We start from the raw sequence: 15,404 nt of genomic DNA, 5'->3' as shown, positions 1-15,404 counted from the left end.
AAGATATCACTATAGACCCTGCAGACATCTAACCGATAAAAAGGAATTACAAAAAACAAACAAACAAACAAAACCTCTACACCCATATATTTAACTATTTAGATTAAATGGGTCGATTCCTCCATAAAGATAAACTGCCACAACTTATCCAATAGGAAATAGACTATTTGAATGCCTCCACAAATATTAAAGAAAGTACATTCATTATTTTTAAATTCCCAGAAAAAGAAATGTTTGGGCCTAGATAGTTTCCCTAGAAACTCCTACAAAGTTTTAAATAATAGTTAGCACCAATTGTAAATAATCTCTCCCAGAAAATATGGGAAGGAAACTCTTTTCAGTTATATTTATAAAGCTAGTATTACCCTGATATTAAAACCAGATGATATAAAAGATGATGTAAAAAATTAACCTAAAGACCAATCCTCCTCATGAATGTCGATAAAGAAAGCCTTAGTAAAATATTAGCAAATATAATTCAGTAATATATAACAAGATTTATATACCATGACCAAGTGGGATTTGTTGTAGGGATGTGTGGTTCAATATTTCAAAATCAATCAATGTAATCCACCATATTAACCAGCTAAAGAAGAAAAATCACACAATTATACCCATGAATGCAGAAAAGTATTTCACAAAATTTTACATACATTCATGATTAAAAACTCTCAGAAAAATAGGAATAGAGGGGAAATTCCTCAATTTGATAGAGTATCTATAAAACAAAAACAAAAAAACCAAAAACCTAGAGCTAACATTTTACCTAATGATAAAAAAGTCTGAATGCTTTACACCTAAGATCAGGAACAAAGCAAAAATGTCCACTCTTACTTATATTCAGCATAGTGGTGAAAGTTCTAGCCAGTACAAAAAGGCAAGAAAAGATAATAAAGGCATATCTATTTAAAATGAAAAACTAATAATGTCTCTTTTCGCACAGCTTGATTTTACACATAGAAAATACTAAGGAGGCTACCAAGAAAAACTTCTACAACTGAGTTCAGGATACAGGTCACAGGATATAAAATCAATCCAGAAAAACAAATTATATTCCTGTATACCAGAAATGAACACATGGAATCCACAATTAAAATTAAAATGCTATTTAAAATCACTCAACAAAGAATAGTTAGGTGTGAATATAACAAAATACATGTAAGACTTGTATACTGGAAATTATAAAATGCCAATGAAAGAAATCAAAGGAGATCTAAATAAATGGAGAGATATGCCATGCTCATGGATTAAAAGACTGAAGATAGCAAATATGCAGTGCTTTTCAAATTCATGTGCAGATTTAATGCAATTTCTATCAAACCCCAGCAAGATTTTTTGTAGATATATACAAAATTATCTAAAATTTATATAAAAAGGCAAAGGAAGTAGTATAGTTAAGTCAATTTTGAAAAAGAATAAAGCAAGCAGGAGAGCTTGGGAAGATGGAGGAGTATGAGGAAACTGAGCTCACCCCATCCCACATTTACAACTAGATTTCATCCATATCCAAGTCAATAAACTGGAGAATGATCCAAAGACTGGCAGAACAAATTTAAAAACTAAATATAGAGAAGAAACTGCACCTGAAAATTTAGGAAGATCAGAAAGGGGGAAGGAAGCTACCTGCAGGAGGGAGGGAGTTGTGCACTGCAGGGAGAGGGCAGAGAAACAGGCCCTTGCACCAAGGTGATCACATGAGGAAGACTGATACCCATAATGTTTTTTCTTCAAAAACTAGAAGGGCTGAATTCTGTGAGTTTTTAAAAACAGTGGGACTTGGAGCCTGGAGCTTTAAAAGTCAGCTGACTCAGCTCTGGGTGAGCTGGGAGAGTGAATGATAGCTGGGTCTCTGCCCTTAAAGAGATAGTGGACTACATGGAGAGACAACAAAAAAACTGGAATTTACATAACACCAGGACACATGGGAGACAGATGTGTTCATACTGATTTCTGAGCACACTGGGGGACTTCTCTGAAAATGAGGGACTTGCAGGCACCATTTTCCTCTCCTGCCCCCCAGCATAAACACAGAGCCACCTGGGGTAGGTGGGGCTGCACAGACATTTATAGCTTTGGCCCAGGCTCAAGGCAAATTTTGTTAAAAGTACACACATGCCCCACCCAGCCACCAGGTGAACAACTGCTATCTAGAGCCCCGCCCAGCGACAGCACAGCACCCAGCCACACGCCCCCTGCCATGTAGTGCAGAGCTTGCAGCCACCACAGCAGTTGAGGTGATCCAGCATAGGCCTAGTGGCCCAACACAAATTTTGCTAATACTGCCACCCTGCTCCCAAGTTCCCCAGGGGTCATGCACCCTCAGAGCTGCTCTGCCTGGGTCCACTAACATCACAGAGAGCTAGCACAGTCCACAGCAGGCAGAGTCAGTGCAGACAACTGTACTGAAAAGAAAAGTGACTCAGATGCAATAGCAAGGCATAAGCAGCACACATAGGATACTCTCCTGAAGTGCCAGGTCTTGATGAACAGGGGACACTACACTGCAGGGCACTCCAGGACCTCCTTTTCATAGTTACTACTTTCAATAACAAAAGGCATAGCTGACATTCTTAAGACACAGAAACAGACACAGAGAGCTAGACAAAATGAGGAGACAGAGAAATTCATCCCAACTGAAAGAACAGAACAGGGCCAGAGCCAGAGATCTAAATGAAACATTTTTAAGTAACAATGCCTGATAGAGAATTTAAAGCAATAACCATAAGAATACTCAGTGACTCCATTAAAGATAGTAACATTTGTATTACAGGAGCCCCAGAAGAAGAAGAGAGAAAAGGGGGCAGAAATTTTCTTTGAAGAAATAATAGCTGAAAACTTTCCTTATCAGTGAAGAAAGGAAATATTTATATCTAGGAAGCATAGAGAATTCCCATCAAAATCAACAAACTAAGATGTATGATAACATTTACAAAATATAGTGATAAAGAAAAAATCTTAAAAGCAGCAAGACAGAAGAAGTCAGTAACCTACATGGAAAAGCCCAAAAGGCTCATGGGAGATTTCTCAACAGAAACTTTGCAAGACAGAAGGGAATGGCATAATATGTTGAAAGTGCTGAATGGGAAAAATCTGCAGCCAACAATACTCTATCCAGCAAGGCTATCATTGAGAACAGAAGAAGAGATAAAGCATTTCCGAGACAAACAAAACCTTTCATGATCACTAAACCAGCCCTGCAAGAAGTATTAAAGGTGACTCTAAATGAAAAAGAGACCAAAAGTGACAGTATAAAGGCAGGAAACACAAAAGCAGTAAGTGAATATTTCTGTAAAAAAAAAAAAAAAAAGTCAAAAAACTCACAAAAACAAAGGATGTAAAATATAGTAACATATATCTAAAAGGGGGAGGAGAGGGGAAAAGAATGGATTTAAACTTAAATGACCATCAAATTAATATAGACTCCTATATGATATGCATAAGAGGTTATAAACAAACCTATATATCAAACCATATATCAAAAGCCACTAATAAACATACAAAGTATAAAGAGAAACAAATCCAAATATATCACTAAAGAAAATCAGCAAAACATGAGAGAAAACAAGAAAAGATCAGAGAAAATCTTCAGAAACAACTACAAAACAAGAAATAAAAAGGCAATAAATACATATCTATCAGTAATTACTTTGAATGTAAATGGACTAAACACTGCAATCAAAAGACATAGGGCAATAGAATGGATAAAAAAAACCACACAGGACCCATCTATATGTTGCCTACAAGAGACTCTTTTCAGACCTAAAGACACCTGCAGAGTGAAAAATGAGGGGATGGAGAAACATCTATCATGCAAATAGATGTGAAAAGAAAGCCAAAGTAGCAGTACATATATCAGACAAACTAGACCTTAAAACAACGATTGGGGGCACCTGAGTGTCTCAGTCAGTTAAGCGTCCAACTTCAGCTCAGGACATGATCTCACAATTCATGGGTTCGAACCCCAGATTGGGCTCTGTGCTGACAGCTCAGGGCCTAGAGCCTGCTTCGGATTCTGTGTCTCCTTCTCTCTCTGCTGCTCCCCCACTCACACACTGTCTCTCTCTGTCTCTCAAAAATAAATATTAAATAAATAAATAAATAAATAACTGTAACAACAGATAAAGGACACTATATAATAATAAAAGGGACAAGCCAACAAGAAGATGAAACAATTATAAGTATTTACACACCCAACATAGGAGCAACCAAATAGATAAGACAGTTACTAACAAACAGAAAGGAACTGATTGATAATAATACAATAATACTAGGGTATGTTAACCCCACTTACATCAATGCACAGATCATCCAAACAGAAAATAGGAAATAACAGCTTTGAATGACACACTGGACCAGATGGATTTAACAGATATATTTAGAACATTACATTCTAAAACAGCAGAATACCCATTCTTTTCAAGTGCACATGTAACATTCTCCATAAAAGATCACATATTAGGCCAAAAAACAAGTCTTAAAAAATTCAAGAAAATCAAAGTCATACCATATGTCTTTTCTGACCCCAATGCTATGAAACTAGAAATCAACCACTAGAAAAAATCTGGAAGGACCAGAAATACATGGCAGTTAAATAACATGCTATTTTTTTTCAATAACATGCTATTAAACAATGAATGGGTCAACCAGGAAATATAAGAAGAAATTAAACAGTACATGGAAACAAATGGAAATTAAAACACAGTGGTCCAAAGCCTTTGGGATGCAGCAAAAATGGTTGCTCTAAGTAGCAACACAGGTCTACCTCAAGAAGCAAGAAAAATCTCAAATAAACAACCTAGCCCTACATCAAAGGGAGCCAGAAAAAGAATAATAAACAAAACCTAAAGCCACTAGAAGGAAGGAGAGGATAATAATAAAGATTAGAGAAGAAATAAATGATATAGAAACTAAAAAAAAAAAAAGACAATAGAACAAATCAATAAAACCAGGAACTGATTCTTTGAAAAATAAATAAATAAATTGATAAACCTCTAACCAGACTTACCAAGAAAGAATGTGAAAATAGTCAAGTAAAATAATAAATGAGAGAGGAGAAATAACAACAAACGCCTCAGAAATACAAACAATTGTAAGAGAATATTATGAAAAACTATATGCCAACAATTTGAACAACACAGAAGAAATAGATAAATTCCTAGAAACATATAAACTACCAAAACTATAACATAAAGAAACAGAAAACTTGACCAAACCAATAACAAGCAAAGAAATGGAATCAGTAATCAAAAAACTCCCAACAAACAAATATCTAGGACCAGAGGGCTTCACAGGCAAATTCTACCAAACATTTAAAGAAAAGTTAATACCTATTCTTCTCAAACTGTTCCCAAAAATAGTAAAGGAAAGAAAACTTCCAAATTAATTCTATGAAGCCAGCATTATACTGATACCAAAACTGGATAAACACACCATTAAAAAAAAGAGAACTACAGGCCAGTATCCCTTATGAACATAGATGCAAAAATCTTTAATAAAATACTAGCAAACCTAATTCAATAATACGTTAAAAAAAATCATCCACAATCAAGTAGATTTATTCCTGGGTTGCAAGGATGGTTCAATATTCACAAATTAATCAACATGACACATCACATCCAATAAGAGAAAGAATAAGAACCATATGATCATTTCAGTAAGATTCAGGAAAAGCATTTGACAAAATACAATACCCATTCATGATAAAAACCCTCAACAAAGTAGGTTTAGAGGGAACATACCTCAACATAATGAAGGCCATCTGTGAAAAACCCACAGCTAACATTGTCCTCATTGGGGGAAAACTGAGACCTTTTCCCCTAAGGTTAGGAATAAGACAAGGATGTCCATTCTCACCACTTCTATTCAACATACTACTGGAAGTCCCAGCTACAATGATCAGAAGAGTAAAAGAAGTAAGGCATCCAAATCAGTAAGGAAGAAGTAAAACTTTTATTATTTGCAGATGACGCAATACTATATATAGAGAGAAAACCCAATAGACTCCACCAAAAAACTTCTAGAACTGATACATGATTCAGTAAAGTCACAGGATACAAAATCAATGTGCAGAAGTCTATTGAATTTCTCTACGACAATAATGAACAGCAGAAAGAGAAATTAAGATAGCAATCCCACTTACAATTGCATCAAAAACCATAAAATACCTAGGAATAAACCTAACCAAAGAGGTGAAAGACCTATACTCTGAAAATTATAAAACACTGATGAAAGAAATTAAAGATGACACAAAGAAATGGAAAGACATTCCATGCTCATGGACTAGAAGAACAAACATTGTTAAATGTCCATACTATCCAATGTAATTGACACATTTAATGCAATCCCTATCAAAACACCAACAGCATTTTTCAGAGAACTAGAACAAACAACTGTAAAATTTGTATGGAACCGCAAAAGACCTTAAATAACCAAAGCAATCTTGAAAAAGAAAAGCATAGTTGGGGGCATCACAATTCTGGAGATGGAGATTAAAGAGTGCCCTCCTCATGATGAGCACCAGGTCGTATACAGAAGTGTTGAATCACTATATTGTACACCTGAAACTAATATACTGTATGTTAACTAACTGGAATTAAAAATGTTAAAAAAAAAAAAAAGAATAAACTGGGAGGAATCAGTCTTCCAAAATTCAAGACCTATTATGTGGCTACAGAAATCAAGACTATGTGGTAACGGCTGAGGGACAGACATAGATTAATGGAAAAGAACAAAGAATTCAGAAATAGACTCACACAAATATACTCAACTGATCTCTGACAAAGGTGCAAATGTAATTCAGTGGAAGAAAGCCTCTTCAACAAATGGTGCTAGAGCAATTCAACACCCTCGAAAACAAAGAAAGAAAGAGGGAGGGAGGGAGGGAGGGAGGGAAAGATGGAAGGAGGGAAGCAAGGAGAGAAGAGAGAGTGGAAGAAATAAAGAAGGAACTGTTGCCACTATTCAAGACATAGTGCTTCATTGCTGCTTTTACCCAACGAGCATTAGAAAGGAGAGATTTGTAGAGAAACTGGGTTGCCAGCTGTAATCTTGCAATGAGAACAGCAGCCCCACAATTTGTCCATTTCGAGTACCTTGCAGCGCACTCTAAGAATATGTTATCAATGAAAAGCATGTAAACAAGTCTCAGCTTGGCAAAGAATTGTGTCCGAGGTTTGATTTCTTCACCTGAAGAGTGTGAAGCACCTGGATTCTGCCTCACCAGGCTGGCTTGTTCCAACAGGTCTACGAGTTAATCAGAATGTGTAATTTCATCTGTTTTTCTTCAGAAAGAAAACCCACAAAGAACCAGATGCCTTGGCCTATATTACTAACCAAAACAGAGAAGTGTTTCAATAAAGGTGGACCCTTTTCTTAAGAATGTGTGTAACCCAAGGCTAGGCAACCATCACTGCCCTTTATCATCTACCATCTCTAATAAAAATATGCTGCACCTGTCTGCCTGGCTGGAGTTGCCTTCCAGACACTTCCAGATTCTACATTGTTCAAACCAGGTTAGGAAAAACCTGTCATGTCCTAAATGGTGCTGATTCTCATGGTAGTAATGAGGATTTTTTAATCATTGGCACAAATTGTTTTAATCAATGAATTACTGCAAAATTACAGAAGATTTAATACAGCCAGAAAGAAAATACATAATTTACATAAATGTAGCAACAATCATCTTCATTTCTCTTCAGTCTCATAGTTCAACAGCTGAATTTGTGTTGTGGCCAGTTCCTTTATTTGCAAAGAGCATAATAAGTGAACAGGCAAATAAAGCCTGCTAATAAATTTCAGAAGTCAAATATTTTTATAAAGACTGTTGAAATGTCTCATTCCAGGATGTACACCCTTGATGCATGCAGTTTCTGGACGTCAAGTGGACACAGTGAAGCTGTTGTTGAAGATGGGGGCCAATATTAACATGCAGGATGCTTATGGCCGCACAAGTCTATGCCTGGCAACCTATCTGGTACTGATTATGTCTGTGGTGTCTGTCAAGGAGTGGGGAGGGCTTAGTGTGTTGTTATGGTGTCCCCTTGCAGAAAAGTATTCTTGGACTTATGCTAATGGAAATAAAACTTGAAGCTTTGCTCCAATCATCTCTGACACTTATAGCACTACTAAGAGCTATTTTTGTGGATCTAAGACATTTTGGATCTTCCTAACAATCTTCTAAGATAGAGGTGATTTTGCCATTAGAAAAATATTATTGAGGTACCTGGATGGCCCAGTCAGTTAGGCATCTGACTCTTGATTTCAGCTCAGGTCAAGATCTCACAGTTCGTGGGATCAAGCCCTATATCTGGCTTCACGCTGACAGTGCACAGTCTGCTTGGGATTCTCTCTCCCCTCTCTCTCTGCCCCTTCCCCCATTCTTTCTCCCCCATCTCTCTCAAAATAAGTAAATAAACATTTTTTTAAAAGAAAAATATTATTTTCCATTTTAACAGCAGAATTTGCCTTGCAGCATTTCTGGACTTACTTGGTACTCTTTTTAAGAACCCACTCCATTAATACCCTGAGTGGGTGGTAGCATTTGAAACTGCAGGTAACATTGTGGGGTAGGATCAGCTAAGTGGAAGCTAGAGGATGAGAAATATGGGGAATGCTGGGAAATGTCGGGGGTAGGAGTAGGGGAGAAATACCAGACTATTCAGGGGCAATACCAAGCATAGGACTCAACCCACAATCAGTACTCAATTTAAAAATTGTTGGGGCACCTGGGTGGCTCAGTCGGTTAAGCGTCTGACTCTTGATTTCAGCTCAGGTCATGTTCTCATGGTTTGTGAGTTAAAGCCCTGTGTCAGACTCTGTGCTGACAGCATTGAGCCTGCCTGGGATCCTCTCTCTCCCTCTCTCTGTGCCCCTCCCCCTACCTCCTCTTTGTCTCTCTAAATAAATAAACAAACAAACAAACAAACAACTAACTAACTAACTAACTAACTAACTAAATAAATAAATAAATAAATAAATAAATAAATAAAAATTGTATAGAGCCAGTCCTCATCAAGAGATTTCAGTTTAGCATTTCCCAACATTGGGTAAGCTTGGTAAGCCTTACTGAAAACGTTCAAGCCCCTCTCTTTTCAAATCCTCCCTGCATTCCTTCTAGGAAACCCCAGAGCTACTTTGAGTCTATGTCAAGCAAGTTCTTCTTAGTGCCACATGTGGGTCATCATTCTGCTTCACCTCTAATGAGGCTCCCAGAAATCTTCACCATAACTACTGTTGCAGCCAAAGCAGATTCTTGGATTTGCTCTTGCTGCCCACTGACAGTGGTGGATTCATCCTGGGCAAGCCCCACGGTGTCCTGAAACTGCCTTGCTGAAATAGGACTCTTCCCTTTCCCAAATACCACACCTTCCTGCCACAATCTAACATAGATTGCATGAGGCATTGCCCAATTATCACAGAGATTTTTTTTTTTAGCAACTACTTTTCCTTTTTCTATTTGCATGCCCTCTTTCTCTAGGACTTAGATTTAAACTGGAAAGAATTTTTTTGAAGTGTTGGAATACTTGTTTCAAATGTACTTTCCAGGAATACACACTAGCCCTCCTGAGTCACACACTGGGAGCAGACAGGGTAGTGGATGGGAAGGAGATGTCTATGCAGACAAACCTCCTGGGCAATTTTTATACCCACCCAAGTTTGAAAACCATTGGTCTATGACTAGTAGGTGAAGTGTCATATCTCTGAGAGACACAGGAATGCCCTCCCAGGCCCCTTCCCTTTTGCACATGTCTTAATAATTGCTCCTGCTATGGCTTTTTACAGCAAGTATCCTGTAGATCACAGTGAATAGTGAGCCTAGAGAGGTGCCACCTTTGCAGACAAGTCTTTCTAGGAATGCATTCAAAGGAGCTACATGAAGGAAGTATGCTTGCATGACAGCATGTGGCATCACCCTCTTATTGATGCCCCCACTTCTTTGTGGCAACCCAAGCAAGGACCCCTCCCTATTCCTTCTGAGGTTCCCTGAGAAGGGGGTGGGTGGTCCTGGGGATTGCACTGTGGAGCCCACCAACCCCTTCTGGCAATGTTTGAATTCAAGTATTGAAGAGAAACTTGGCAAAGGGCGTACTTAGCAACTTAGTGTCCATCACAGCTCCAAACTCAGTATACACATACACTTACCATGGATGTGTAACCTTAGACACATCACCTCACCATTTTGTGTCTCCTTCCTCATTTGTAAAATGTAGTGGAAATACTATCCTACACTTATCACAATTGAAGGAGAAACACATGTGGAATCATCCAGCACATAGTAAATAAAAAAATGTACTTGTTGATTCTGAATAGTGACCACTGGTTTCAAGTGTATTCAGTGATTTTTCTGATTTCTTTTCTGAAGAAAAAAAGAAAACCACATACACATAGTTCCAGGAAATGTTGCAAGATGATAAAAATGTTTCAAACCCTCCCCCATCAGGAGATTTGTTTTTCAATAAGTGTAAAACTTAGGCAACTCTAAAATTTGTTCAGTATGCCTTTCTTTTGGGTTTCTTTGTCATATTTTTTCCTTTTAATCAGAGATCTTGATGACTTGGACATTAGAAACTAAAACCAGATTTAATACATTAGTAAATTATAACTTAAGACTGAAAAACATTTGCTTCTACTTAAGACTTATATATTATTGGTCAATTCAAAACCATATTCAATGTTATAACCTACGAATGTGCTTTTATTAAAAGATTTTTTCCAGACTTTCCAGAACCAAAAAGTTCTTTTCTTATTATCTTTCTTCTCCATTCATTTAGTAACATTTTGATTTTCATTGCTTTCAGTATTTTTTTATTTTTTATTTTTTAATGTGTATTCATTTTTGAGAGAAGGAGACAGAGTGTGATTAAGGGAGGGGCAAACAGAGAAGGGAGACACAGAATCCAAAGCAGGCTTCAGGCTCAGAGCTGTCAGCACAGAGCCCAACACGGGGCTTGAATTCACAAACAGTGAGATCATGACCTGAGCTGAAGCTGGACACTTAACTGACTGAGCCACCCAGGAGCCCCCCATTGCTTCCAGTATTGTGAGAGGAAATCTTCAGTCATTTTTCTCTTCTGATGGGGTAGTCTTGAAGTTTAGCTATAAAGGAATGAAGGCAGAACAGAGAGTTATCATATATATTATTCTTTGTAATAATGGTTTCATCTACTTATATATCTAATTATAACTGAAGGAGTAACCCCAATGGTTCTGGATGAATGTAGGAAGCATTCTGCTTGGCCAAACTTGGTTATCAGTAGGGCTGGGTCAGAACAGAAAGGGAGGGAGGACTAGCCTGTGATTATATCTGCCCTTTGAAATGAGAGATAGTGGGGAAATGACCCAGCTGTAAGTGCTAACCAAGAAGGGGACAAGCATGAGATGTAGCAATGCCACTCTCAATCTGGAGAATTAGTGGACAGCAGGGAGTTCACATAAAGCTTCTTAGGGAATTCATAGTGGGTGAAGCCCAGCAACAGGGAACCCTTAGAGGGTCCTGGTGATACCCCCATATTCAGCATCAGACATATCAGTCAACAAGATGGCAGGGTCCCAGCCATTGGATTATGGCTTAGACTAGGATTCTAGACATTGGGAGGGAGACTGACTAGAATAAGAAAAATATTATCCTTGTGGTTACTAGAAAGAGAACTTGGAAAAGAGGACCAAAGCCTGTTTATCAGATATAGATAAACTGAGGCACAGAGTGGAGGCTGGGACTCAAGAATGATATAGGAGTACAGTTTTTGGAATTGGACCATGGCACCCACGTTAGACCACTGACAAGCATGATTTGAAGCTAAGCCTACAGAATGCGAGGTTAGAACTACCACATGCCATATTGATCCCTAGGAACTGCGTATAAAAGTGGAATATCAGCAAGTAAGAAATGGGGAATGGGAGACAGAAGAGAGAGTCTAGGAATCCATCTATACCCGACAGGGTAAAGGTCCTCCAGAGTACTCAGGAACCCATATGTCAAGGTCTGCAGCTTTCTGCTGAAGTTGAGGTTGTGATCCTTAACCACTTCAAATCAAACAAAACATATTTATAGCCACACCAAAGAAAAAAGAGAAAGAAAACTGGAGAGAGTTTGTTGGTCTGTTATACCAGGCTGTGTTATATAATGACACAGTTGCTCTTATATTTCAGGGTTGGCTAGAAGGTTGTGTGAGTCTGCTCAGGAATGGTGCCAAGCACAATATCCCGGATAAAAATGGCCGTCTGCCACTGCATGCTGCCACTGCTGAGCCCGATGTGAGGTAAGTAGCCAGGTTCACACAATCCTCACATTTGGAGAGACTTAACTTGGATTAGAAGGTCACCTAATTAACCCTCTGAGGTGAATAAAGAAAAAGCCCATCCATTTTTTTTTACATTGCAGCAGATAGGACCTCATCTCAGTGAATCAAAATATCCTGGAAGAATCTTAAACTCTAATCTCATTCCTCTCCTGTTTAATAAATTAAAAAGAAAAACCCTTTCTCCTACACTCTGATTTAAGAAATGCTATTTTTCATCATCTGAATTCACATATTCATCCATTCAATTAGTCATTTATTGATTCAGTCACTGTCGAGTGCTTATCATGGACCAAGTGCTCCTCTAGGCCCCAGTGGTTGCCAGTAAGCACAACAGCGTCTCTGACCTCACAGAGGTTACATTCTAGTGAAGGAGCTAAGCAGCACTCTAGTAAACAAATAAATAGGGTAATTTTAAAATAAATAGGATAATTTCAAATAGTGGGGAGGGGAGTAGAAGAGCACTGACTGGGCAGAAAGATTAATGTCTCAAGTCAGAGTCACGCCAACATTTATGGGTTGGAAGGAGGCAAGGGACTCAGTAAAGGAGAGAGACAGGGGAACCAGTGGGTTAGAAGGAAAACCAGGCCTGTGAGCTTCTGGGAGCTGTGTGAAGAAATATACACAAATAAGTTGGATGATCAAGAAGGTCACATTTTTGTAAGACAATTGAGCAACAAAGGAAAAAGTTTTGTCCAGACCAAGTGTAGCTTCCCCAATCCTCTGTGTCTAAAAGTCCTTGGTGTCCAATCTTTTGAAAGCCCCTTGGAGCAGCCAATAATAGCATTTCCCAGTGTGGTATCAGCAACATTCTGGGCACTTCCTTAACCTCCCTAGCACAGAACATGCCTCTGACAGGAATTTAGCATTCCCCAGAGCTAGGCACAGGCCAGCACCACAGGGTGTGCCTCATCATCTGGGAGCTTCATCCTCTAGACCCTGAATTCAGAACTAACATGAGGGGCTCTGAGGGGGTTCATGAGACCAAGGCCTCTTCCAGGTTGAGAGGTAACAGGATTTCTTCATTTCATTCTGTTTTACACCAAAAGGGTTTGGGAAATTCCAGAACTATTCCCAACCAAGCATTGCCTCTTATTATCATTGGATTATATCCAGGAATAATAGAAAACTAGGATTTACTCAAAGCCCAACAAAACAAGGAAGTTTAGAGAAGAAACAGCAAGCTCAGAGCTAACAATCAATAGACATCATAAAGAGATGACTCCCTTTTGATGAATTGGGATAAAGAAAGAATGACTTTTCTAGACAACCCACAAAAATATTTAGTCACAAAATCATACTGTTATCCCAAGAATAATGTTCCAAATATATGTTTAAAATGTACCTTTAAGACTATTCTACCTTGATTTACTCTACTTGGTATACCAGCCTCACTGAGTGGTCATTTCAAAATCTGCCTGATTCCGGAAGGTAAATACCGGCTTTTGTTATGGTGATTATAACTTTTGTAACAAATAAAACCCAAAGCTTCAGTTTTTTAACACAATAAAAGCTTTGTCCCAGTTAGGTGTTCCTGGATTGGAGGGTGGCTCCCCTCCATATGGTAACTCAGAGACCTAAGTTTCTTCCATCTTGTGGCTTCTCTTTGTTCAGTCTGGGGACGGGGAAAGAGTAGTATGAAGAAGTCTCCCCACCTTATTTCTTTAAAATCTCAGCTTTTGATTCAATTCACTTCTGCTCACATTCTTTTAATAAGGACTAATCATTTACCACACTGGTCATGTACCACCCTGTGTTTAAGGAGTACTTGGGAATATAGAATCCACCTCCCAACCATGACTCCAACCTAAGAAAAGGGTTCATGAATTTTGCTGAAAAGCTGTCTCTGTCATCAGGCCATTGCACCTGAGGGGTGAACTAAGACTTCTCAGTCAAAAGCATGCTTGATGTTAATTTGACCAATTGATTAGGCTCATCATTTCAAATCACTACAGTGATAAATTAAAAACCAATCCAACTGTATTTCCTCTTCTGTGGACATATTAGTCTATTTCATATTATGCCCAGCAGTGTCCCTAGACTCTCTAGGATCTACATTACATCACTATAACTGAGATAACACAGAGTTGTGGTTTCCCCTTTTCTTGAAATTATACCTAGTGACCCAGCCACCACCTTCAGAAAAGCTAAAGCCAGAAAAATAAACATCCTTCTGTGTGCTGATGATATGGTTTTATTGTCCTAAATGGACATTTAGCTGATTCTGGAAGATAAAATCCTCCTTTATTTATGATACTAGCTGTGGCAACTAGGAAAACCCAAAGATTAAGATTAACTATTCCAAAACCAAAATCATCATTTCTGGTAAATGTTCTCCAAAAATGAATCGTGTGAAACCTTAACAACCCATATAGCAAAGCAACTGGCTTTGTTACCTAGAGAACATTTAGAAACTAGCTTGCCTTAAAAAATTCCCTATGGCATTACATTGCTTAAAATTAGATATTTTATCATTGGTTTATGAGAAATTTTATGACCATGGCAGTGTTTGATAGCATCTGCATTCAGTGTTTCAAGCAGAAAGTAGCCAAGCAATGTCCTATGGCACAAAAGTTGGCCTTCTATCATCCATTTGTTTATGTATCAGCATGAACTCATAATTGTTTTCTGAAAAAAAAAAAAAAATATATATATATATAGTCTGGCTTGTGGGTACTTCCTAATCCTACAACCATAATGCAGGAGCGACCTTCCATTAGGCCATGCAAACCTGTTTGCTTAATTTTCCTAAGTGGACACAACTGTAAGCCGATTTGGCTAACCACTGAAGCCTATAGGTCTGCATTTACAATGATGAGGAAAAGAAAGACAAATAGCACTGATTATTTACCATGTTCTGAGCAAAGTTCTGAGTGCTTTCCATGTACTATCTCATCTAATCTTGACCACACCTTTATGTGATAGGTAATATTTCTCTCCCCATTTTATGGATAAGAAAGCTGAGGCACTAAGAAGATAATTAATTGCCTAGTGCATGTGTGAGGCTAAGTAACCTGCCTGTGTGCCTACTCTGTTCCTAGGATCCACTACTGTGGACCCTGTAGGATGTACTTTAATGGCCACAGTCTGTCATTAAGCCCTACCCTA

At 38.2% G+C, this 15,404-nt stretch overlaps 1 protein-coding gene across 2 annotated transcripts in view; it reads left to right on the top strand.

Annotated features, from left to right (window-relative positions):
* Positions 1 to 15,404, top strand: part of ANKRD55 (ankyrin repeat domain 55) — a 95,319-nt gene that overhangs the window by 30,204 nt on the left and 49,711 nt on the right. For both annotated transcript variants that reach the window (XM_047086729.1, XM_047086722.1), the window contains 2 exons: positions 7,842 to 7,972; positions 12,148 to 12,257. In XM_047086729.1, the coding sequence (XP_046942685.1) occupies positions 7,842 to 7,972; positions 12,148 to 12,257 (241 nt within the window). The remainder of the gene's footprint in view (positions 1 to 7,841; positions 7,973 to 12,147; positions 12,258 to 15,404) is intronic.

This window comes from Lynx rufus, unplaced genomic scaffold (assembly GCF_022079265.1).
Source record: "Lynx rufus isolate CCGP_SWC_20201006 ecotype Redwood Valley unplaced genomic scaffold, mLynRuf1.p SCAF_1, whole genome shotgun sequence".
Classification (NCBI taxonomy): Eukaryota; Metazoa; Chordata; class Mammalia; order Carnivora; family Felidae; genus Lynx; species Lynx rufus.
This window is presented reverse-complemented; position numbering and strand designations above follow the sequence as displayed.